The 27,565-nt window shown below is 39.8% G+C and overlaps 1 protein-coding gene across 39 annotated transcripts in view; it reads right to left on the minus strand.

The window, feature by feature from the left end:
* The window catches only part of PTPN13 (protein tyrosine phosphatase non-receptor type 13), a 216,182-nt gene that overhangs the window by 88,897 nt on the left and 99,720 nt on the right, over window positions 1–27,565 (minus strand). For 22 of the 39 annotated variants that reach the window (XR_014813439.1, XR_014813436.1, XR_014813435.1 and 19 more), the window contains exons 7-9: window positions 21,060–21,623; window positions 7,137–7,232; window positions 6,658–6,751 (exon numbers count right to left, since the gene is read on the minus strand). Coding sequence is in view for 28 of the 39 variants with exons in the window: in XM_084973528.1 (XP_084829654.1) it covers window positions 6,658–6,751; window positions 7,137–7,232; window positions 21,060–21,623 (754 nt within the window). In the remaining 11 variants the exon portion in view is untranslated. The remainder of the gene's footprint in view (window positions 1–6,657; window positions 6,752–7,136; window positions 7,233–21,059; window positions 21,624–27,565) is intronic. The other 17 variants (XR_014813441.1, XR_014813440.1, XR_014813438.1 and 14 more) reach the window with 1 other exon arrangement.

Below are 27,565 nucleotides of genomic sequence, written 5' to 3' on the forward strand. Positions count from 1 at the left end.
CTTCCGGATCATTGCTGGCCCCTCCTCCAGTAGCCCTCAGCTTCCCTGAAGTGCATGTTATGAAATCTACCATATTCACTGCTCTGCTTTGCTCTAGACATTGTCCTCCCGGTCAGGTCTCCTGTGTGCTTTAAAAATACAAGCGCCTGACTCAGTCTTCTTCTGCATCACCGCTGCTGTCATCACTCACCGTGGTGCTACAGAGACTGAGGAGTCCTCCAGCACCCTGGCCTGCCCCACGTCAGCCAGCAATTTACTCCCATGGTCAGACAGGCTGCTAACAGCAAATGCGCCACCGCCAAAACTTCCCATTTCTATCTTCCAATACCCTATCTAATCTTATTTTTCCCAGCTCACTCCTCTAACACTCTCTGTCAAAAAACTCTTCGACTCTACGCTATTAATCTTCTGTCCTTGCATTGCTTGAATTCTAAGGCCATCATTAAAAAACCACTCCTCTGCATATGACCTCAACTCTCATGAAACTTCAGAACCAAGCTGAGAGAATTATTTCATATTTTCTTCCTTCTCTTTTCTTTTCAAAGCTCCAATACTTTCCACCTCATCCTCTCCCAACTGATGACTTGTTCTCAATGTTCTTGGTGAAATAAGCAGCGATCAGGAAATAACTTCCTTAACCTCTATGGCCAGACTTTCCAAATCCACTTCCAAGTGCTCTGCTGTCTTTTCTGTTACAACGGACGGATCTCCTGCACACTCATACAGGTCCCAAACCTCTCCTGTGCATGGGATTCCTCCCCTCCCCTCTCTTCCCCAAGACCCGGTTCCTGCAATTACCTCCTCACATCTATCAATTATTCCGTGCATTTGCTTATTCGCATTAGCATACAAACGAGCTGTACTATTTTCTACTTAGAACAACAAAAAAATCCTTTTACATTCCATACCATTTTTCTGCTGTCTTTTAGAGTAAGTCACTTCTAAACTGTCTTTAATTTTCCTTCCACGCCATCTCCCACTCTCTCAGACTCAAACCAATAGTTTGAGTCCCTACTATTCCACCAAAACAGGTCACGAAAATGACTGCCCTCTCTGTTACCAAAGTCAAAGGATAACTCTCAATTTTCATTTTACTTGACCTCAGAGCATCATGTAGCATAGTTGCTCAATCCTTTCTCTTCTTAAACATCTGGAAACCATGCTCTTTCTATTTTCCTTCTACTTTACTGGCTCCTGCTTCTTAGGTGCTTGCTGGATCCTTCTTTTTTTTTTGTCTTTTTGCCATTTCTTGGGCCGCTCCAGTGGCATATGGAGGTTCCCAGGCTAGGGGTCTAATCGGAGCTGTAGCCACTGGCCTACGCCAGAGCCACAGCAGCGCGGGATCCGAGCCATGTCTGCAACCTACACCACAGCTCACGGCAACGCCGGATCCTTAACCCACCGAGCAAGGGCAGGGACCGAACCCGCAACCTCATGGTTCCTAGTCGGATTCGTTAACCACTGCGCCACGACGGGAACTCCCTGGATCCTTCTTCTTTTCTGTCTCTTAATGTTGGACCACAACAGTGCCCAGACCTCCAGGTTTTTCTTGTCTCCATATACACTCCATACCTACCCGACCTCATGTAGTCACATGGCCTTAATTATATATATATTCCCCTAACTCCAGGCTTTCCCCTGAATTCTAATTCTACTCACCTGATGACGTGAGTATTCTATTTGGATGTTAAGATCCATCTTTAGCCTAACTTGTCAAAACCAAATTCTTGATATGTGTTCCTTAAGCGCAACCCTTCCTCAATCATTCACGAGTTGCTTAGGATATAACTTGGAGTCATTCTTCATTCCTCTTTCTTAAAATCCCACATATGATCAAAACTACCACGAGATACCACCTCACACCAGTCAGAATGGCCATCATTAATAAGTCCACAAATAACAAATGCTGGAGAGGGTGTGGAGAAAAAGGAACCCTCCTGCACTGTTGGTGGGAATGTAAGCTGGTACAACCACTATGGAGAACAGTGTGGAGGTACCTTAGAAATCTATACATAGAACTACCATATGACCCAGCAATCCCACTCTTGGGCATATATCCAGACAAAACTTTCCTTAAAAAAGACACATGCACCCACATATTCACTGCGGCTCTGTTCACAATAGCCAAGATATGGAAACAACCCAAATGTCCATTGATAGACGAATGGATTAGGAAGATGTGGTATATATACACAATGGAATACTACTCAGCCATAAAAAAGAACAAAATAATGCCATTTGCAGCAATATGCATGGAACTAGAGACTCTCATACTAAGTGAAGTAAGTCAGAAAGAGGAAGACAAATACCATATGATATCACTTATATCTGGAATCTAATATAAGGCACAAATGAACCTTCCCACAGAAAAGAAACTCATGGACATAGAGAACAGACTTGTGTTTGTCAAAGGGGAGGGGGAGGGAGTGGGGTGGTTGGGGAGCTTGGGGTTCATAGATACAAACTATTGCCTTTGGAATGAATTAGCAACGAGATCCTGCTATGTAGCACTGGGAACTATGTCTAGTCACTTATAATGGAGCCTGATGATGTGTGAAAATAGAATGTGTACATGTATGTGTAACTGGGTCCCATGCTGTACAGTAGAAAAAAAAATTGTATTGGAGAAATAACTATTAAAAAATAATAAAATAAAATAAATCCCACATATGAATGAGAAGCAAGTCCTGAAGGCACAACCTTGAAGATATTTATATCTAACGCTTGTCTATCACGAGCAATCTAGTCTGTGCTGCACGTGTCTCCAGTGGAGTACCATGACTGTCTGGAGTAAAACTGGTATTTTACTCCTGCAATCTGTTCTTCTCAGAACACATCAGAGTAATCCCATTAAAGCGTAAACTAGATTAGGGCTCTCTATGCTTTCAACCATCCGATGGCTTCCCATTCTTTCAAAAGCCCCATCACTGTCTGATGGTGCATGATGTACTTTTATTTTTTAGCCTTTTAGTCACTGTCCCTCAGCCCTAGAAATTCCCTTGAGGGTCTTGCTAATGACTGTATCTCTAGTACCCAGAAGCACCCAGTACATGGTAGGTTTTCAGTAACCATTTGTTGAGCAAATGACTGAACATAATTTTATGGATCACTCACATTTAACCGGGGTCAAGGAGAGTGATAAGAATTTGAAACTATGCATTTTAACTCACATCTGTCATTTTCATCAAATATATTAGCTTTCCTCCTTAAATTACGTTTATTATTTATTTATTTATTTTGGCCATACCTATGGCATGCAGAAGTTCCCAGGCCAGGGATCAAGGCCATGCCACAGCAGCGATCTGAGCCATAGCAGGGACAACACTGGCTCCTTTACCCCCTGTGCCACCAGGGAACTCCTCAAAGTATTTTATGCTGGAGCTACAAACAGGTAGCAAAAATGACTTATCATCATTTTATCTGTCCCAATACTATATCTGGTAGAAGTTCCTATTAAGACTGAAAAGTTTGTGAGACAAAAAACACGAAAACAAACTAATGAACAAAACTTATAAAAATCTAGATGATTTAGGAATGAATAAATAGGTTCTTTTGAGTGAGGAAAAAAAAGGTTGCCTCATCAAGCAGGCACAGAAACAGTGGGAATTGAAATTGCGTATAAATTGCACTTCAAAAGTTAACACAAAAAAACCTTAGAGATGCTCTTTGGAAAACAGCTTTGAATATCTTTTTTGGTCACTGAAAGACACTTTTGATAGCTCAAAATCCAAAAATTACTCATTCTGCTGGATCTGACTCATAATTTCCTGTTAATCTCCCCCCACCCACTATGATACAAGTCAATAGCACTGTCTGGATCTGTTTTTCCATTTCATTTTAGCTAAAGGGGATGGAAATTTTTATAAAGCATGCGACATGTCTAAATGCAGAACTATTTATAGACCTCATAAGTACCTTACTTAAAGAACAAACAGACCCTCCTGCTTGTGTACCGGCATGTTAAGGATGCTATCAGAAGCCTGTGCACACATTCAGAAAACTCTGCACTTGAATAAGGAATTAGTTAATTAATAACTAATTTATTGTCTTTTCAGGGCTGCACCGGTAGCACATGGAAGTCCCCAGGGTAGGGGTCAAATGGATCCTACGCTGCAGCCACACTGGATCCCAGCTGCATCTGAGACCCACACCACAGCCCACGGCAATGCCAGATCTTTAACCCACTGAGCAAGGCCAGGGATCAAACTCGAGTTCCCATGGATACTAGCTGGGTTGGAATTCCTTGAATAAGGAATTTAGCCAACACTTTAGTTAATGTGCTTTTCCTTGGGCAGAAAGAAGAGGTGATAGTTTAAAAGAAGTAGAGTTTAGCGTCTTACGTTAAATGTAATAAATACACAGACCCAGCAATCTACTTCTCCTTGAAATATGTTCTTTCCCTATACTTTTATCTAGTGAAGATGTTATGAACACCATGCTGTATTTTTTTTACCTCTTCAGGTGTGAAACAAAAGGTAGTTTATTACTAAATCACAATGTGTTGAGCCAAGTTTTCTAAAATAAACTTGGAAATAATCAAAACTAAGGTTCTATTATAATGCTGACACTTTTAAAGTACTTTATCAATAAAATTGAAATAAATGATTTAATTTGGTTTGGAGAAATACGGTTTTTAAAATAACTAGCAAACTCACTATAAAATCAATCAGTTTTAACAGCCAGTCCCAATAATTCTTCCATCTGTTATCTCTACTCCTGCTCTGGACTAAGCTAAAAGGACATCCGTATGAACTATTTACAGGTTTTCTCCAAATTACATATTCGGAGAAGAATAACTTCTGCAATTCGACACAGAGCCTAATGCCGTTCAACATTTGCTTCTTACTGCTGGTCATCCCCGAACAGTTTTGTTTCTTTAACAGACCTATGTAAAGTCAAGTATAGCCCTGTCTTTGTCTCTTACTTCTATGGTCAAAATTAGCAAAACAGGGTCATTACTATTACATAATAGGGTCAGATAATATAAAATACTATTATGCAAAGAAAACATTTAGTTTAGACAAATGACTATTTACTGGAGCTTTCCTCAAAGAAAGTACCATGGACTATTTTAAAAGGAACTAGAGAGAAGAAAAAGACATATAAATTTAATTAAAAACTGGAACATTACGAAATAATTTCAGTGCAATGTATTTAACTACTTGGAGTCTAAACCCTGGATAAACCATCTGTCGTGATCACATGGCCAGGGTTACCTGATCTACTAACAGTTTATGGGTGTTCAAAAGTGGCTGCCAGAGTTAATCAGCTGTGAGGCAAGTTTTTGTTAATCTCCAAATGATTCTTTTGTACATAGTGGCATTTGAATTAAGTGAACTGAGATAACCAAATTTAAAAGGATTCCTGTAGGGAGTTCCTGCTGTGGCAGGTGGGTTAAGAATCCGAATGCAGTGGCTCGGGTAGTTGAAGAGGTGTCGGTTCCGTCCCCAGCCCTGTGCAGTGGGTTAAAGGAGCCTGCGGTGCCACAGCTGTAGCTTGGAGTCAGTCCCTGGCGGGGGAACGTCCATGTGCTCCAGGTGAGGCTGTTTAAAAAACGGGGGGGCGGGGGGGAGGATTCCTGCAGTTCGCGAGTAAATTCTGAAGCAGTCTCTGGTTCTCTAACATCACATTGCATTTTCAAATTAATGTTTAACATTAACAACATGTTTTTGTTCACAGAAGGTACCTGTACAAACATGAAAAAGATACACATCGGTATATTCACTACTGATTTGACACTTTTCAGTTCAAAGTCAAGCCACAGCTATAATACCACCCTCCTAACCCTAGCACAAGAATAACACCCAGCACCTCATAGGAAGGCTGAGTATTTCGATAAGAAAATAAACTCTAAACAGCCCACATTGGGCTTAAAAAAAAAAAAAAAATCAAGGTAACTTCTTTTAAGCCAGGAAAGATGTAGTGAAAAATTAACTTTTTATATAATAGGTGACTTAGGAGTAATCTACCAGTTATTCCTTCCACAAACAATACTCACTGAAAGCCTGCTTGTTGAACCCATTCAACCTTTTGAAAGAAACATTATGCTCCTGGAAATCAAAAGTTACTATCTGGTCATAGATGTTTAATGCCAGGGCTTCAGAACATCCTGTTAACAAGTTATTTTATATTTATACTGACAGTTTAAAAAAATCAAGCACAGGAGTTCCCTTCCTGGCTCAGCGGAAATGAATCAGACTAGGATCCATGAGGATGCAGGTTCGATCCCTGGCTTTGCTCAGTGGGTCAGGGATCTGGCGTTGCTTCGAGCTATGGTGTAGGTCGCAGACTTGGCTTGGATCCCACGTTGCTGTGGCTGTGGTGTAGGCCAGCAACTGTGGCTCCAATTTGACTCCTAGGCTGGGAACTTTCATATGCCATGGGTGTGGCCCTAAAAAGCAAAAATAAAATAAAATGAAATTTAAAAAAATCAAGCACAAGCTATCAATAATCAGGGCCATTTCTAATTTTAAAAGATTCCAATAGCTCAAACTATAACATCTTTTGCATAATTGAATGAATGCAAGAGCTTTAAAAAGGAAAGGAAGAGGAAAATGGAGATGATAGAGGAAAGAGAATGGAGTTTTTTTCGTGACTCCAACAAAGAGGAAGGACACCCACCACTGGGAATATGATACCATTTTCCACGTTCCATACCTTGGTCTCTGTGACTGGCCCTGACCTGAGGTTTCCTCCACCCCTGGGAGACCACTGTTGGACTCGAATCTCTTGGAAGCTTCACTTTTTCTCACTGATTGTGAATGAAAAAGGGACAGCGCAAGGGATTAAAATGTGAGTAATCTTATTTAAAACTCAAGCATTTAGCAGACACATAAGATAATTTTTGCAAATCATATTCATGTAACCAAATTATTGACATAAATCATTAAAGTCTTTAGAGGTGAATCATGTTATTTTTGAAAACAATGAATTGTTGCCTCTACCATGAAAATGACCACACTGCTATTTGATGAAACTGCTATCAAGCTCTCAGAATACTACTAAAATGAGTAACTGGCAGCTTTTTATAATTTTAAAATTCTGTAAGGAACGATTCTTTCGACACCTTATTTGCAACACTACTGAAAGAGACGAACAATCACGGTTTCTTAAGATTTTGTTCAGATGCCTCTCACCTTGTCTGAAGTCTGATTCAGAGGAAACAATAGATGGACTTTCACTGGAGGTACTGAAGATATCACTGTGGGAAGTTTTGTATCTTCGGACCGGTTCTAAAAGGATTAAAATAAAAACATGAGAAAGCAAACTCACAAGCCACACAAACCAAATAAAGCACTACATTTATTCTTGTGAGACTAGAACATTATGCTCCTGGAAATCAAAAGTTACTATCTGGTCACAGAAGTTCAGTGCCAGGGCTTCAGAACATCCTGACTGTTAACAGGTTATTTTATATTCGTAATGACAGTTTAAAAAAATCAAAGTACTACATTTATTCTTGCGAGACTAGAACATTTTATATACTGCTTTACATTCACTAATTGCCAGCTGGTGTTCAAAAATGCGACTTCAATTTTCAGGTGGTTTGGCGTATTGGTTAAGAGCCAGGACTCTGGAGCCAGATTGCTTGGGTTTGAATCTCAGCTCCCCTACCTGCGGGGTGCAGGACTGCAGCCTTGCTGTGACTCAGCTTCTTCAGCTGAAGAGAGGGTACGCTAACTGTGTGCATCTCACATTTAATGCTATTGTGAGCATTAAATGAAATTATCTAAGCAAAGCTCTTAGAACAGAGTGGATGCTATATAAACATCATTCTCTGTGTGAGGGACAGGAAATTCAAAGACGCAAGCCCAAACTCAATTTGAAATGCAGAAGCACAAAACACCTAAGGTGGACATGTAGTCCCACCTGAATGAGATGAGTAAACACTGGGAGTGGGGGCGGAGGGTTGCCCTGTGTGTGCTGTGTGATGGGGGCAGAACCCCACTAAAATCTGAGGTCTACCTTGAGCGTTTCTGACTCACCCCCTCTTCTTCAAACTCATGATCGCTATCATAGCGGACTCTTCGTCTCATGTCTGGACTACTGCATGTGTCCTAGATTCCCCTTCGTGCAGGCTTGCTAGCGGCATAATTCACATCACAGAGAGAGAATCTTTCAGGAAATGGAAATCTGAGCATATTGCTGTATTTCTTAAACTTCTGCAAACTTGAGTTTTCAAGATACAGTTTAGACACTCCTTAGCTTAGTATTCACAGACTTTCATAAGCTGGTCCCTGAATACATTTATAGCGGTGGCTCTTCATGTTGTGGAGTCATATGTTCTTGCTTGTTAGAATCAAATGAGAAGGACGGCTCTCTCTCCTCCCACCCTTCAAAACACATGGATACATAAACACTGAAACAGAATTTCAAAAACCCACTCCTGGTAAGACCTTTGTTCCATAGCATCATCGCCAACCACTTCCCCCAATTCTGTACTCATGTTATACTGAATCTACAGATAACCAAGAGTATATAAAGAGATTCTTTCCGGAATGACATTCTCCCCGGTAGCACTGCTGTTCCTCTTTACCTCTGAATCCTTTTTCTTTTTCCTCACAAGAAAGGAATGATGAACAAAGCAAAGTGTGAAAATACAGAGGGAGTCCCAAGATACTGATATCAGAAAGTTGCCTTACTTCTGGTAATAAAAAGTGTATCGCCTCCCAAGAAGAGTAAAGAAATTCTCTTTACTCTTCTTGTGAAGAATGTGGTAAGAGTCAGCAAAAAAAGCCCATGCAAGCTTTTATGTAGCCTTTAAGAGTTTTGATTAGGCTAGAATGCATGAATTTTATTGGAAACTTCTATAATGGTTTTGCGGCTTTTTTCTTGGCATTAGAGAAAGCAGACTATGGAAAATTCTTAGAACCGAGGACTGGCATGGGATGTATGGTTAGCAGATAACCAGGGTATGTGAGGGTTTCTTTTTACTGATTTGCCGACTTGAGGACAGGTACTTCACTAAATGAATTATTCCCTTGCGCTAGAAGGTGTTTAATAGAGATTGTTGAGAGAAAAGAGATGAATGAAGAAATTCCCATTGTGGCTCAAGTGGTAATGATAAACCCCACCAGTATCCATGAGGACGTGGGTTTGACCCCTGGCCTTGCTCAGTGGGTTAAGATCCAGTGTTGCCACGAGCTGTGTGTACTTCACAGATGTGACTCGGATCCTATGTTGATGGGCTGGGAGGCCAGCAGCTGCAGCTCCCCTTTGACCTTTAGCCTGTGAATTTCCATATGCCACAGGAGTGGCCCTAAAGAAAAAAAAAAAAAAAGAGAGAGAGAGAGAGAGAGATGAATGAAAGAAATAGTGAAATAGCACCAGAGAAACCAGGCTTGGAGAACCTGGATGGACATGATGGGCTAAGGCAAAAGATAGGCATCATGGCAGGAAGTGTAGAAAGATAAAGGACTAGCCGTGAACTCAATGGAGAGGAAAGGTTTACTTGGAGAAGGAGGCATAATACAGAAGATTCCTATTTTTGTCCAGCAGTTTTACTTAATATTACTTAAATTTAATGAACATAGATAAACGGCTATGTAAGAACTGATATTTTCAAGTGATCCCGAAGAACTTTTTGTTTTATTCATATACCCTCCATGCTGCAGTTTTGAGGGATTTTCCCAAGGTAACTTGATCAAACGACAAACCTGGCTTTGTAACCTACAAGGCAGTAAAAGCAACAAGGCCAAGGAGAAGACTCAAATGTACAGAGGCGATATGGGGTTATATGGTGTTATCTCACAAAGAAAATTGGGACGTGGCAATAAATGTACTCATTAGACAGAGAACTTTGGTTACTTGGATGTTATGCCAGGCAGTAACAGTTTCATGCTCCAGATGAAATGAATCGTTTCATAACTAATTCCGCAAAGTGGCTTTAAGAGCGTAAATAACTTTTTAAAATTTCCAGTCCGTTATGGTGCTTTATAATTCTTATATTATTTCACAGGTCCATATTCTCCGTCGTCTGCTTGTCCTTGTATCCTTTTTCCCCTTGTTTCCTTTACTCTGACAACCCTAGTAAACATTTTTCAATCTGTGGCTTCCTCTGTAAGACAAATGAATGTCACCTTGACAAACCCCTTTTAAAAATATAACCATAAGGAGTTCCCATTGCGGCTCAGTGGTTAACGAATCTGAGTAGGAATCGTGAGGTTGCGGGTTCGGTCCCTGGCCTTGCTCAGTGGGTTAAGGATCCAGCATTGCCGTGAGCTGTGATGTAGGTTGCAGACGCAGGCTCGGATCCCGAGTTGCTGTGTCTCTGGTGTAGGCCGATGGCTACGGCTCCAATTCGACCCCTAGCCTGGGAACCTCCATATGCTGTGGGAGGGGCCCTAGAAAAGGCAAAAAGACAAAAAATAAATAAATAAATAAAATAAATAAAATAAAATGTTGTTAGCTATGGTCCTTTCATGTAACGCCATGGCAGATAATACCAGGTTAAAGTTCCCAGGCGATATTTACTACTCAGTCATGCACATAAGACGGTTTTAATCAGATGAAAGTTCTCAGCCAAAATGTACTACTCAGTGGTGCTTATAAGAAAGGTTGGTTAGCCCTTGTAAGCTTTCTATTTCTGAATTAAATAATAACGTAACATTTTCAGAAATTATTATAAAATTACATGTCCTTTATCAGGAGCATCTGCGCTGGAGCATACGGAGAGGCACATTCTTCATGCTGACAGATCATCTGGGTAGAAAGACTTCTTGGCCTCCGAGATGACCTACATGAAAGGCACTCAGCAGACACCAACTAGATAGTGTCTTTTTTTGTCCTGGTCTACAAAAGGAAGGAAATCTCTAATTTTCTACAAGGTATTCTACCATTATTAACAACTTTTTTGGGGGAAGATCCAGGTAACATAGATACATTTTCTATCTATATTTAAATGTACAATATTACCACTTTAGATTTGGTCCAGAATTCAGGAATGCGGTATTAATTTGATGATTAAAAAAAATACACAACTTTTTACTATGAAACCTTCTAAATAGACATGAAAATGCAAGTACACTAAGTCCTTATATATACTCATCTCCCAGCATCGACAAACCCTAATGACTATTTTAAATAGAAAGTGTCAGACTTTTAGGTGTTCAAGTAGGGGCTCAGAGGAAATGAATCTGACTGGCATCCATGAGGACGCAGGTTCGATCCCTGGCCTCGCTCAGTGGGTTAAGGCTCCGGTGTTGCTATGAGCTGAGGTGTAGGTCGCAGATGCGGCTCAAATCCAGCATTGCTGTGGCTTTGGTGCAGGACAGCGTCTATAGCTCTGATTCGACCCCTAGGCTGAGAACGTTCATATGCCAATGGTGTGGCTCTAAAAAGACCAGAAAAAAAAAAAAAGGGTCAGATTTACAAAACAAAAAACCCAGAGATGCTTCTAAGTATTTATAGAATATGACAACGTTTTCTGAGTGCCAGAATTCTTTTATCATGTGTAATGGACCTATTAAGAATACTCATAACTCATTTTATAAAATACACGAGACCACTTCCACTGCAGTGTTAAAACTGCAATAGTAATATTTTAAACTGTCCCCACTACAACTAGAAAACTGAATTTATTTGCTTCTTGTGGGAAAAAATTAGACTCAGTATCTAATTTGTGGCTTTGAAATTTTCTTTTCTCAGCTAGTAAATACTGAAATTCAACCTACATTGTATAAATCAATGTATGAGAGTTCATTTAGGATCGTGATTATTCGTCATTTCACTAGATGGTTTCCTTCGCTTCGACTTCCAACAAGTAGTTTTCAGAAAGTAGTTTCCTATAAGCAGTTTCCATTTCATGGAAAATGAAGTTGTAGTTAACAATTTTAGCATAGAAACAGTAATGAGTGCAAAAGAAAAAATGGGAGAGTAAAATTAGCCTGAATACGTGTCACCAAAAAAAGCAGAACCAAATTGAGCACATGAGTCTATGTGTCTAAACACATAAAGCACACAGGAATACAGTCTCCCCAAAACATTTTGCAGAACAGTGGTGAGAGAACGAGAAGATGGCCAGAACGGCTAGAAGAAGAATGACTAATGTTTCAAGAATTGACATCTGGATAGAAGTCTAATTATAGAGATTCTGTACTCATACATATGCTGACAATTAAAGGTATCTTTTAATTTCTAGTATTATTTTACCATGATTAAGAGTGTACTATTTTTTTGGTCAGAACACAAGGTATATTTATTATCCTTAACTGTAATCTGATCTTCTAAACAAAATTCAATCCAACTCTAACAGGGTACTGACTCCACTTTTATAGCAACACTAAAAAGCAGCTTTTCAACAGGCTAGTGTTTGTCATAAATTCTTGAAAACTCAGAAGTACAATGTCCACCAAGACTTAACCGCTGAATACTTTTAACACACAAAGCTGTGATATGTGGTCATGAACACTATATATATATATACACACACACACAATATATACACACACTATATATAATACATACACACTATATATATATATATATACACTATATATATATACACATACACTATATATATATATATATATATATATATATATATATATTTTTTTTTTTTTTTTCGACCTGCAGGCGTGGCACGTGGATGTTTCCAGGCCAGGCACTGAACCTGCACTGCAGTTGTGGCCTGCGCTACAGCTGTGGCAATGCTGGAGCCCTCTGTGCCACAAGAGAACTTCCATGAACACTATACTTTTAAGGCACAGGGATTATGGAGACTTGCATGACATTCTGAGTTTACATAAAGCTAATTTAGATGAAATGTTCGAATCTACAATCTTCACATTAAAATGAATTTAAGCCAGAACAAACTGTAATCTAACCACATCATTTACAAATGACACATATTCAAGCTCAGACAAGTAACATGGAGAAACTGAAACTTAGGCAGTTACAACATCAGGAATTAAATAACCACTTTCAGCTTGGCATTTCTTGACTTTAATTCATGACCCAAATCACAGATAAAACTTTCAAAAAGAAGTGCACGAAAATGATTGGTTTTGTAGCTCAGAATCACAAGTTTTTTTTTAAACTCTGCATTTTTATAATTATGGGCCCTACACAAAATATTTCAATCTTCAAATAAAGCAGAGAAACAAAGTACTAACATTACATATTCGTGTATGAAGTGTTTTTCCCTTGGCTTTCTTTTTTGGGGGGGTGTTAAGTTCTAGAGATTAGAGATTGTATATTCTTCCAACTGTATGCACATGCTGCCTGATACATGAATGGAACATTATACTAAAATCCTTTGAGAGTCAGACGTGATCAAAAACATTTTTAACCCGGAGGAAAAGAACTCATGCAGGTATAAATCTGTGTCGATGAGGAAGGCTATAGGGAGAAATACTCTGTGAACTATGACTCACTTTGTAGGAGCAAAATTTGTACAGAGTAGGAACTGCAGCAAGAGTGAACGTCCCTCTGTAAGGGTCTTGTGTAATGAAGCAGTCACAAATCTGGCCCCGGGGCACCACTCTTCTAGCATCCTTCAGAACCCTTTGTTGTTATGACGTCAACTGCCCCTTCTAAAACTTTCAAACAGTACAGCGTTCGAGAGGAAACTGATGACATTTGCTCTTGGTTGGTCAGGCTGTGACTGATAAATACGTAATTTTCTCTTAGAGGAAGGAGGAGGTGGGATTTCTCCTCACTGTATAGTATACTTCATCAGAGACACAGCACGACTATACTAAGCAGTTAATATTAATAGCCATGTTGTAATATTCAGTTTAGATTCATAAACACTTATTGAGTAGCTATTATATGTCAGTCATAGTGGTAGGTGCTAAGGATATAGCTATGAGTTAGACCAGGCCACTATCTGATTATCTACAAGAAGAGAAGCCAGCGTCTCAAAAAATCCCAATGAAAAATACAGACCATCATGCGGACATGGGGGGATGAGGCAAAGCTTGGATGGTCTAAGGCAGAAAGCTGCATAAATAAAAGCGTGGAAATAAGAAATGGCCTGTACGGAGAAAAGGAGCGTGGAAGGGAAAGGGAAGGGCGTGGGGGAGCATGAACGCACACGGTGTTGGCGTGACAGGTCAGATGGGAAGTGCGAAAGGATGGGAGATACAATAACCGAAAGGCTTAAACACCATAATCTGAGGGGCCTGAATTTTATCCTGCTCAGCTGATAAAAAGGTATTAAACAGCTGAAGGCAGAGGAAATATATTCAAATTTGCATGGCAGGGAAAAGGAGGACAAACTGTAGCTGAGAGATCAACTTAGGAAGCTATTTCCACAGTCCGCGGGCAACAGAAGGAACTGAGAGATGAGGATGGAAAGAAGAAATATTCTGGAGATTAAAACTGCTAGATCTTAAAACTTATGATATGCTTTGGATAGTACGGTCATTTTTACAGTATTAACTTTTCCAACCCAGGAGCATGGAATATCTTTCCATTTCTTTACATCTTCTTTAATCTCCTTGATTCATGGTTTAGAGTTCTCAGCATATAAGTCTCTTACCTCCTTGGTCAGGTGTATTCCCAGGTATCTGATTTTTCGGGGCGCAATTTTAAAAGGTATTGTATTTTTGTATTCCTTTTCTAATATTTCATTATTAGTATACAGAAATGTGACTGATTTCTGAATGTTAATCTTATATTCTGCTACTTTGCTGAATTTGGTGATCTGTTCAAGTAGTTTTTGGGTTGAGTCCTTGGGGTTTTCTATATATAGTATCGTGTCATCTGCATACAGTGACAATTTTACCTCTTCTCTTCCTATTTGGATGCTTTTTATTTCTTTTGTTTTTCTGATTGCTGTGGCTGAGACGTCCAGCACTATGTTGAATAACAGTAGTGAGAGTGGGCATCCTTGTCTTGTTCCAGATTTTAGTGGGAAGGCTTTCAGTTTTTCTCCACTGAGTATTATATTTGCTGTGGGTTTGTCATAAATGGCTTTGATTATGTTAAGGTATGTTCCCTTTATACCCACTTTGGTAAAGCAATCTACAGATTCAATGCAATCCCTATCAAATTCCCCAGGACATTTTTCACAGAACTAGAACAAACAATCCAAAAATGTATATGGAACCACAAAAGACCCAGGATTGCCAAAGCAATTCTGAGGAACAAAAACCAAGTTGGAGGCATAACTCTCCAAGACTTCAGGCAATATTACAAAGCCACAGTCATCAAGACAGTGAGGGACTGGTACCAAAACAGACATACAAATCAATGAAACAGAATAGAGCACCCAGAAATAAACCCAGACCCACCTATCGTCAGTTAATCTTTGACAAAGGAGGCAAGAACATAAAATGGGAAAATGACAGTCTTTTCAGCAAGTATTGCTAGGAAACCTGGACAGCTGCATGCAAATCCATGAAACTAGAACACAGCCTCACACCATGCACAAAAATAAACTCCAAATGGCTGAAAGACTTAAACCTAAGACAAGACACCATCAAACTCCTGGAAGGGACATAGGCAAAACCTTCTCTGACATCAACCTTACCAATGTTTTCTCAGATCAGTCTCCCAAAGCAACAGAAATAAAAGCAAAAATAGACCAATGGGACCTAATCAAACGGACAAGCTTTTGCACAGCAAAGGAAACCAAAAAGACAACTTACAGAATGGGAAAAAAATCGTTTCAAATGATGCAACTGACAAGGGCTTAATCTCTAAAATATACAAACAACTTATACAATTCAACAGCAAAAAAGCCCACAACCCAATGGAAAAATGGGCAAAAGACCTGAAGAGACATTTCTCCAAGGAAGATATACAGATGGCCAACAAGCACATGAAAAAATGCTCAACATCCTTGATTATTAGAGAAATGCAAATCAAAACTATCACGAGATACCACCTCACACCAGTCAGATAACAAGTGCTGGAGGGAGTGTGGAGAAAAGGGAATCCTCCTGCACTGTTGGTGGGAATGTAAGCTGGTATAACCACTAAGGAAAACAGTATGGAGGTACCTTAGAAATCTATACACAGAGCAATCCCACTCTTGGGCATCTATCCGGACAAAACTTTCCTTAAAGAAGACACATGCACCCGCATGTTCATTACAGCACTGTTCACAATAGCCAAGACATGGAAACAACCCAAATGACCACTGACAGACAACTGGATTAGGAAGATGTGGTACATATACACAATGGAATACTACTCAGCCATAAAAAAGAATGACATAATGCCATTTGCAGCAACAAGCATGGAAATACAGACTCTCATCCTGAGTGAAGTAAGTCAGAAAGAGAAAGACAAATACCATATGATATCACTTACATCTGGAATCTAACATGTGGCACAAATGAACCTTTCCACAGAAAAGAAAATTATGGAATTGGAGAATAGACTTGTGGTTGCCAAGGGGGAAGGGGAGAGAGTGGGAGCTTGGGATTAACAGATGCAGACTATTGCCTTTGGAATGGATAAGCAATGAGATCCTGCTATGTAGCACTGGGAACTATGGTCACTTATGATGGAGCCTGATAATGCGAGAAAAAAGGATGTATACATGTATGTGTAACTGGGTCATCATGCTGTATAGCAGAAAAAAAATGTAATGTGGAAATAAAAATAATCATAAAAAAATTTTTTAAAAATAATAAAAAAATAAAACTTACGATATGCGTTACCAGTAAGATCCATTTTAAATCTTTCTTAGAACATACCAATCTTTGCTTTTCAGAAGGCTTCTATGTCAAAGTCATACTGGGTCTATGTTAACTATGTATGAGTTAGACTTTAATTAGGTCCCTAATTTCTGATAAAGTAGCCTATGATTTCGGTGGATTCCAAAACCAGTATTATGTTACTATGACTATGGACACTGGAAAATTACATTTTTTTTTTTCTTTTTCCTTTTTGGCCCTGCCTTGCAGCATGCAGAAGTTTCTGGGCCAGGGATCAAATGCATGCCACAGCAGGGACCTGAGACACAGCAGTGATAATGCTGGATCCCTAACCCACTGTGCCACCAGGGAATTCCACTGGAAAGTCAGTTTTGGTTTCACCTTTAACACTTCTGTGTAAAAATACAACTTCGTTTTTTTTACTTGGATAAATCGGAAAGTAATATCTATTCTCAGCTGTTTTTATTTTATTTATTTTTTTGTCTTTTTGTCTTTCTAGGGCCGCACCCATGGCATACGGAGGTTCCCAGGCTAGGGGTCTAATCAGAGCTACACCTGCCAGCCTACACCACAGCCACAACAACTCGGGATCTGAGCCACATCTGCGACCTACACCACAGCTCATGGCAACGCCAGATCCTTAATCCACTGAGTGAGGCCAGGGATCGAACCCACAACCTCGTGGTTCCTAGTCGGATTCATCAACTACTGAGCAGTGACAGGAACTCCTATTCTCAGCTGTTTTTAAACTAAAAAATGACTTACTGCATACCTCTTCTCAAATGCTTCTTAAATCTTTCCTCCAGTGAACGCTGGTATTTTATATTGGACTAAGTCTATATAAGAATGGTCTAAAGCTGTACTATATGGCTATAAATTTTGGCTACCCTATGGCATGCAGAAAATCCCGGGCCAGGGATTGAACATGTCACAGCTGTAATCAGAACCACAGTTTTGACTCCAGATCCTTAACCAGCTGAGCCACGAGGGAACTCCCCGCGGCTATGTAAATTTAAATAAAATATTCAGTTCCTTGGCTGCACTAGCTACAATGCAGGTAATCAATAATCCCATGTCTTGTAACTACTGAGTGGACTTGGTAGCGACAGGGCATTTCCTCCATTGAAGAAGTTCTATTGGCCAATGCAGACCTAAAATATCAGCCTTGTTAATTTCAGTCCTAGACATGATAGGCACCTGATTCTTGCTGGATAAGAGGCTGAAACCCCTCAAGAGAGTGCTTCTCAGAGGTACAAAACATATGCAGCTTAGTAGTACAACAAATCATCAATACTTAAATACATATGATATTTGACCAATATCACATAAAATCCCTACTTAGCCACATTCACTTCTGCAGAACTCAAAGGGACTTATTTTAGTTCATGGAGTGATCCAAATCACAAAAATTTTTTTTTGGGGGGGCTGCTATTCAAAGGGAAATTAGGTGAAGAAATAAAAACTGATTAGTTCATCTTTACCAGTTTTGGATTTTACAAAAAAGTTTTTTTCTTTTTAATTCCTTCCTCCATAAAATGTCATTAGGAGCATCCCATGGGAGGGAGGGCAACATTTATGACTCCACTCTCTTACTTTTCTGCAATGTAACTATAAAAATACATGTACTTTCAAATTCGATGGAATGAATGTGAACGGAAATGAAACATTAAGGTGCCTCAATGATGAGAACAGGTTCACATACTTGAGTGTTTGCATACTCTAAGTTGCACAACAGAGGGCTTAAGCTGTAGTCACAGAGCAGTCACCGAACAGCCAAACTAGCCTAGACCAGAGGCCACTGCAGTGAAAGAAAGGAAACAATACTTAATTTAGACATAAAGTAGGATTGACCTTAAATTCCTCAAATAAGTAATATTTAGCCATGGTCACTTTTGCAGAATTTAATTATATCCATTCTTCACACTGTCCCTCCTAGAATTACACAGAATGCAGAGGAGTTTTGACTGCTGGAAGCAAAAAGCTCTTCACGGTCCCCACCCAGGGTGTGGGGTGCTGTTCATACTATACTCACAGTACTGGTTCCAAGTCAGTCTCTCATAATCAGGAATGTGCTGCCAATCCACTGAGAATGGACAGGGAGTGTGCAGTAATTACACCACAAGTGACACGGCGACAGATACTCTCATTAGAAGACTATTTCTCAGGTCTCGAGATGGAGTAGAGATGTGGAAAGGAAAATACTGGGAACAAGGAAGAAAGGACAAGAGTAGAACAGGACAGTCCTAGGCTGAGGGGAAAAGAGTAAAATGAAAAGAATAAAGCAAAAGAAGGAAATGACATCAAATTTTAAAACTAAGGCGTTCCTGTCGTGGTTCAGCAGTTAACCAATGTGACTAGCATCCATGAGGACACAGGTTCCATCCCTGGCCTCGCTCAGTGGGTTAAGGACCCAGTGTTGCTGTGAGCTGTGGTGTAGGCTGGCCGCTACAGTTCTGGTTCAATTCCTAGCCTGGGAACCTCCATATGCCGCGGGGGCAGCCCTAAAAAGCAAAAAAAATTAAAACTAGTTTCCATGAGAGAAACTGTTTCCTCCTTCCCCGCCCCTACTGCTTTATGAATGTAGATAACTATTTGATAGGTAAAGTATTAATAATCACAGTAATAATTTAATTTTTATAATTTTTAAACGTCAAGTACCATTTCTTTCTTGGGGTCTTTTTTGTTCCTTTCTTACTCTGTTCCCAAAGAAATCAGAGCACTCAATACCAACCACTGCTTTTTGATAGTTTACTCCCTTATCTCATCAGGTATAGGATACCCATCTTACAGGTCCTATCATAGTAAATTCCATCAAAACACTATCTAAAACAAAACCAAACCTTGCTCAGTTGGTTAAGGATCCGGCATTGCTGGATGTGGGTCGTAGACAGGCTCGGATCTGGCATTGCTGTGGCTGTGGCTGTGGTGTAGGCCAGCGGCTACAGCTCCATTCGACCCCTAGCCTGGGAACTTCCATATGCCGCGGGTATGACCCTAAAAAGCAAGCAAACAAAAAGCATATAGATATAAATCCATATCAAGTAAGTGTTCAATAATTTCCTCCATAATTTCAAATTCCTTACTAATGTGCAATTCATGAAATGAAAAAAAATGCTAAATTTAATTCATAAGAAGCACAATGTGGAGTGTATTTTCAGTTCCAGAACTATGCTTAAAACTTAAGTAACGAAACAAATCTCAGCAGAGTACTTTAAAGGCAATCTATGAATCAAAAATGTTCAACTGGGACAACCACCTTAAAAATGAACTTGACCTTGAATATGTTACTACTCTCACTGAAACAGAAACACCTTAAAGCTCCCTTTAATCAGCTATGTCCTCTAGTAGTCAAGGGGCAGTTACAAAACTTTAACCTTCAAAAAGGCAGAGGATTAGATTGAAAACTCAGTATTCTGCTTTCTCTTCCATCCATCTCTACTAAAAATAGCCTGTATCCACGTCTAGAACATAATTTTATTCTATTCAACATACTGTGCTTTGTGTATGAATTGTGTGTTTTTGAAACATAGCTTTCCCCTGAAAATATTAAAAATTGATCATTTACAAAGTTACTTTACGCTCCCATACTAATAATGGAATGCTTTTGACTCACTAAGCACTTTACGTTCATTACTCAATTTATTTTTGTTTGTTTGGCCATTCCCATAGCACGTGGCGGTTCCTGGCATGGGAACTGACCCACGCCACAGCAGTGACACAAGCCATAGCAGTGAAAATGCAGATCCTTAGCCTGCTGAGCCACGAGGGAACTCTCAATTAATTTATTTTTATTAAGCCCATTTTACACAGAGTCAAAGACTTGGAGTGATTAAGCCCAACTGTTGAAGTAAGGCTCATATAGCTACTGAGTGGAGTAAATAATTCAAACCTAGACTGTCTAACTCTAATCTATAAACCTAAATGCTATGATTTTAAAAATACAGATTAAATCTGTCTGTCTGTCTGTCTATCTATCTATCTATCTATCTTAGATCTTTGGGAACCACTGCACTATCACCAAACCATTCTGCCTCCCTGAGTTTTGATTAACTGCATCTCTTTTCCATGAACCAGTCCTTTACAGAAGCCTCCCACAAGACAGTGCATGACAAATGATGCTATGAAGGATTAAAAACAAGGAGAAAACCCAGCTCCTGCCCTGGAGAAGCTTACAATCTAAAAACATGCTACCTAAAATACGGAGAGACTATAAGGTGGCTGGACTGGGGTGTTTGGTAGGGATGACCTTGTGGAAGCAGTACACTTTGCTTAGGACTTCTGTGGAAGGAAGAACAGAAATTCACAAAGAAATAAGAGCCTAACCTGGGTACAAAGGTTTGGCAGTGGAAATAAGACGTGTGGAATAGTTTAAGAACCCTTCTTTATTTCAAAACACAATTGTAAATATTTCAGTTCAATTCTCTCTCAAATATACCCAAAATTACTAACCTTCTACATTCATGGCTTCTCTCAGAACCTGAAGTTTCTTTTGTCTTTCTCGGATTCGGTCCAAAGCACATGATATCGCCGTGGAGGTGGGCACTTCTCGTGTGTGAAACATTGGGTCCATTTTCTGAGGGCCAAAGATATCCAAGGCTATGCTTCCATCTGAGTATCTTGCCTCCTTTCTCCTAGGAGCAGTTGAAGTCCGCACTGTCACTGCCTCGGGGAGACAGTGCCGGTATCTGGCAGCCTCGCCGGGGACGTCCCTGTCAGCTGTGCAAAGCAAGTCCATGGATGAAGCCCAAATCTTCTTCTTGGGGAGCACATCCAGGCCGGGGAGAGCTTTCTTTTCGGGGCCACTAGCTTTGAACTGGAAAGGGGAGCAGGACTTTTCGGAATCTTCATGTCCAGAATTATTATCTGATGGCATGTCCTTGAAATAATCGTCCTCATCGTGTGTGTCTCTGATGGACAGAAATCCCATAGATTTACTAAGCCCTTTGTTAAGAAAGGTCTGATGAGGGAATGGAGACTTGTATGTGTCTAGCACATCAGAAGGAGAGCTTCTTCCTGGAATGATAAGAATCTATCATGTATGCAAAGAATTTTTAGAAAATTAACTGGAATGTAACCTTACTACTGACCGTGAAAGCGGTGGCAATTTCCTAATTCTCCAAATGGAAGAGCAGAGATGAGACGAGGTGGTGGTGGTGATGACAGTGGCAGTGGAAAGACATGCCATGATTGCATAACTTTTCATAGTCCAATATTTCTTCTCTAATGATATCAATAATACATTGAATTTACTTCTGAAAGTAGCATGATTTATATTCAAAGATGAATTATTTGTTTTTTAAAAATAGATAAATTTGGAGTTCCCACCGTGGTGCAGTGGAAACGAATCCGACTAGGAACCATGAGGTTTTGGGTTCAATCCCTGGCCTTACTCAGTGGGTTGAGGATCCGGCATTGCCAAGAGCTTGTAGTGTAGGTTGCAGATGTGGCTCGGATCTGGCATTGCTGTGGCTGTGGGCCAGCAGCTACAGCTCTGATTAAACCTCCATATGCTGTGGGTGTGGCCCTCAAAAGACAAAAAGACAAAAAAAAAAAAAAAAAAAAAAGAAAAATATAAATTTCTCATACTATCCAGCTTGGTAGAATATTCATTATTCATAAAATGATTTGGGGAAATAATAGAATATATAGGATACTCCTTTAACTTCTAAAGATATAATTCAAATATACATTACATCAATTTTCTGCCCTGCCATTTTCTGGTCATTTACATAAATATATTCAAAGAAGAAACAAAGAATTCTTGCTATATACTGGTTGGGAAAAAGATTGCAATATTTGGAATTCTTAAGTATCTAAGTTTTATTATGATTAGATATGTTTTCAGAAAATTTGATAGTGTTTGAAATCCAGACACTTTGATTGTGTTTAAATTATGTAAGAAAATTAGTTTTTCCATGGCAGACCATCATGTACTGAAATAGTTTTTCCTCTTGAACATAATGTATCAATATTAGTCAGCTAGAATAAAAGTACCCATCCTTACTTATGCTTTGGTCCTTGATGTAGTTAAAACCAGTAAGCCATTCTAATTTTTTCAAAGGTAGCAGTCTATAAATGCATTGAGACGGAGCAAAAATGCCTAACCAGAAATTAACTTTTGGAGTCCACAGATTCAACAATAAAACACACATGCATATGGTTCCACTATTAAAAAGAGAAATGTAGGAAAATACTTTATAGAGTTACTAACCCAATAGCTCATAAACACTGAAGACGTCCTGGGTGACCTTCTGTGACCCCTCCTTGATATCTTATTTGCTATGAATACAATACGAAACGATGACTAAAGCCTTCCTCATAATAATAAATAGCTTATTACCTCATTTGAAGAAGTCAACTGCCTCTTCGGGGTAACAACTGTAAGTTTTAATTCCCTGACCACAAATTTTACTTTAAAAATGATAGAAAAATGAATTGAGTTTCAGAATGGCAACACATAAAGGCTTGATAATTAGACTCAAATGTTCTGCTTTTCTTGTAACTGATCTTCCCCTGAACCTGAATGCAAATAAGGATAACCAATCTTTGGGGCACATCATCTATAGAATATTGAGAAATATATCACACGACATCTAGACATAGATTGCCACAGATGTTAGCTTTAATATAAAATAATTTAAAACTGATAAATATATTCCTATGTTACAGTATTTTAGTGGTGAATTACATTCTTAAACCACATATTGAGGCATTAATTATATCAAAATGCAGAGAGCAAAGATAGTCTTGAAAATTGATCGAATAGAGGGAGTTCCCGTCGTGGCGCAGTGGTTTACGAATCCGACTGGGAACCATGAGGTTGCGGGTTCTGATCCCTGGCCTTGCTCAGTCGGTTAAGGATCCAGCATTGCTGTGAGCTGTGGTTGCAGACGCGGCTCGGATCCCATGTTGCTGTGGCTGTGGCGTAGGCCGGCGGCTAGGCTCCGATTAGACCCCTAGCCTGGGAACCTCCATATGCCACGGGAGCGGCCCTAGAAAAAGGCAAAGAGACAAGGAAAAAAAAGAAAAAAGAAAATTGATAGAATAGATAAAAAGCAATAATCAAAAGGATTTAAGAATCATATAACCATAGATAAACTCAACAATCCACCTCTTTTACTACCCTGACTACTAACAAGTCAAACAAGTGGGTAGCGTGGCAACATCATAAATTCAGAGTCAACCACTTAGGACACTCAACATCCTGGGTTAATAAGTTCATTCACTGTCCACAATGACTGCTTCACTTTTCCTCATTCTTCAAATTTCCTACCTTAACACTCTGCTCTCTTTATCTGACAATCTTGTCTCACAGTCCACCAAGAAAACAGTACGGTCCAAAGAGAGCTTCTCATTTTCCCATGACTAATCTACACATCTACCTGTGTCTGCAATCTTTATTGTCTCAAAAAATGAAATTTCCTACCAGTTGAAGGCCAATTCTCAATGTGTTCAATTCTTCCCTCTTTGTACTTTATCAAAGATTTTCCTTCTTTGGTTAACTTCCGCCCTCTGCTTCCATCTTCAGTATTCCCCACGTCTACTGAGTCATTCCCATTAGCGTACAAATGTGCTCTAACAGCTCCAAAATAAAACCAAACTAAACAAAATCTCTCCCCTGTTTTCACATTTCCCTCCAACTACAGTTATCTCCAAGGTCTCACTTCCCATTCAATATCCTACTCACTTTAGTCAACTTGCAACTCTCCTCTACACATTGGCAACTCTCATCACGTATCACTTACGATATCCACGCTCCCAAATCCAATGGACACTTCTGTATCCAGATCTTACTTACCTCTCAGCAACAAACAGCGATGACAATCCCCTCATGAACCACTTTCCTCTCTTTACAAGCCTGGTTTCCTCCTATTTCTCAGACTGCTCATTCTAAGTTTTTTCTTTTTCCTCCTCCTTCTCTGAAACTCAGCTATCAGTTTTAGAACCCTATGCTTTCACCCTTTCCTTATATAATTTCATCTACTAACAAGGCTTTAAGGAGTTCCCCTGTGGCTCAGTGGTCAAAGAACCAGACGAGCATCCATGAGGACGAGGGTTTGATCGCTGGCCCTGCTCAGTGGGTTAAGGATCCAGTGTTGCTGAGAGCTGTGGTGTGGGTCGCAGAAGGGCTCGGATCCCACGTTGCTGCAGCTGTGCCTAGGCCAGTGGCTACAGCTCCGATTGGATCCCAAGTCTGGGAAACTCCATATGCCGCTGGTGCGACCCTAAAACAAGAGAACAACAAAAAGACAAAAACAAACAAACAAACAAAAACACCCACAAGGCTTTAAATATTATCTACATACTGACAACTCCAAAGTTTATATTCTTGGCACTGACCTCTTCTGGGAGTTCCAGTCTGAAGCCATTGGAACTTCTACTAACATATCTCAGAAGCACCTCAAACTGCTTAAAACCTATCTTCTGCCGCCCACACCCAGAGATGTCTATTTTACCCCAGTCTTTCTAACTTGAGTAAGTGGCACATGAGCTAACCGATTGCTTAAAACAGAAATATGGGCACCCGCCTAAAATCCTTCGTCTTCCTTATTCCTTAGATCTAATGCATCAGAGAGTGCTGGCTATCTACATGCTCAAAGATACGTTAGTCAATTCCCCCGGCAGCACTCTATTCCTGATCAACAAACACTTGACTCGACAACTGCAACGGCCTCCCTCCTTCTCTTTCCTTATCCGACCGTCCTCCACTCAGCAGCCAGAACTATCTTCTAAAAACACATTCGAGGATGTCACCACCCTGCTTAACGAGTCTCAAAGGCACACTGTTGTACTCCGGGTCAAACCGAGCCTCCTTGGGGGTGTTCCCCTTGAGTCCTTTCTGGTCTCATCTCTGCTCCCCTTGGGATGGCCACATACGTTTCTTTGTTAAGGTCTCTTATGTGTTAGAGCCCACGAACATACTATTTTCTCTGCCCTAAATGGTCTATTCTAGACCTTTCTCATGATTCGTTGTTTCTTATTCTATAGTTTAATTTTCTTTATTTTTATTTTTTGAGAGTTAAGTTTTATTTGGGGTGAAATCAGATCTTCAGCCCAGGAGACAGCATCTCAGGTAGCCCTGAGAAACAGCTCCTTACAGTTTTATTTTAAATATGGCTTCTGCAGTGAAGTCTACCCTGAGATCACTATTGAAACAGATCAATTTCCAAAAGTCTCATGATTCTATTCTATTTGTAACAGGTAAATTATCATTCTCTTTTAGGTCATTAGTACATACTAGCAATATGTTAATGAGCCCTCGTATCCTAAAAGAGCTGTATCTTCTCACTAGCCATATGAAGCTTAAAACTAGCTGCTAATAAGATAGCTCTTAGATAACTACTGGTTATAAATGCTAGGTTTTTTTGACCTTTATGCAAATTAGTAATGTAAAAATATTTCAGTTCATGTTTATTAAAAGTACAGAAAGTTATCATACTTTAAATTCTGTAGGATAGTACAAAATTGTAATAAAAATAATTAATTTAAAAGTTTGCACTGGAGTTCCTGCTGTGGCACAGTGGAAATGAATCCAATCAGTATCCATGAGGATACAGGTTCAATCCTTGGCCTGGCTCAGTGGGTTGCCATCCGGTGTTGCCATGAACTCGCAGTTTGGGTCCTGTGTTGCTGTGGCTGTGGCACAGGCCAGCAGCTGCAGCTCTGATTTGACCCCTAGCCTGGGAACTTCCATATGCTGCAGGTGTGGCCCTAAAAAGCAAAAAAAAAAAAAAAAAAATTGCGCTAACTTCCTTGTTTCTACAAGATATGCCACATTTACCTATGGCTCAGCTTGCTCTATATGTTTGAAAAGCACATTATGATAGCTAACAAAATTTCCTGACTATTACTGATAAAGGATCATTTTGAACCACAATAAGGTCTCTTCTAGTAGCAAACAGGATAAAGAAAGGAATGGTGACGTAGGAAGAGGAGTAAAAAATGGGGAGCTGGGAGAGGTGGCAGAAATACTCTTCAGGAAAATGGGAAGGAATAAAAAGTTGCTGAGGTGCGAAACAAGATTTAGCGTGATAAGTATGTACTTGTCAAAGCTGAGCTAAGGTAAAATCGAAAGAGCCACAAAACACAAAATCTTTACAAGGGGAAACTGAGTGTGGATGACTTTTTGAGGAAGACAAAGGAAATGGAGGGAAAGAGATGCTTTGGGCTACGTCCTTCTCCAGTAGATTTTCTGGCCTGCATTTGTTTGCGTTTTGGAGGAAAAAGGAGACACATCTTTAGGCAGGGACACAGAGAGGTGGATTTCAGTTCATTACAAACATACTATTCCTAAATCACATATTCCTACCTGGCAGGAGTCGCAATGTATTTTGTCAAGTCAGTGATGTTCTCTGATGCCAACTATGCAACGAAATAAATAATTGCCTAACACTTCACAGGCTGATAAAACACAGATGGCCTCATACATAGCAACATAGTATCAGGGTTGCTTTATGTTGGTAAAGCACTAGGAACAATTTTTTTACTCATCTGGGAACTCGAAATGAGAATTCAAATAGAGAATGTGGCTATATGATGAGGAGAAACATGGAATTCCAGGCCCATTTATTACATGTGTAAAGTCTCATAGACCAGTGAAAACCATGGACTGTTCATGCCAGTGCCACCCAGCTAATAACCATATTTGAGACTAGACAAAATATAGTTTCTTCAACTGCTCTCCAAATCTTTCTAAATGTATGCCCAGGTTATTATAATTACTTTATCAAACAGGCAATAAACAGCACTGAACTCTTTAATCAAGTATCCCTAATAGCTATGCTCACTCCTCATTTTGATCACAAGAAAATAAACTACTAGTATTTCTGAAAGCAATGCCACTGGAGCTACTCTTTAAAAGATTTCAGGTGGAGCCTTCCACGAATATTCCCCCATCCTGAAAGAGTTAGGCTCCTTCACCTAAACTCATAGAGCCTGCTGGACCTCTGTGAAGA

This window comes from Sus scrofa, chromosome 8 (genome assembly GCF_054392235.1).
Source record: "Sus scrofa isolate SSC_HxYL_T2T_F1_AM1 chromosome 8, Sscrofa_HxYL_maternal_Yorkshire_Landrace_v2.0, whole genome shotgun sequence".
Taxonomy (NCBI): Eukaryota; Metazoa; Chordata; class Mammalia; order Artiodactyla; family Suidae; genus Sus; species Sus scrofa.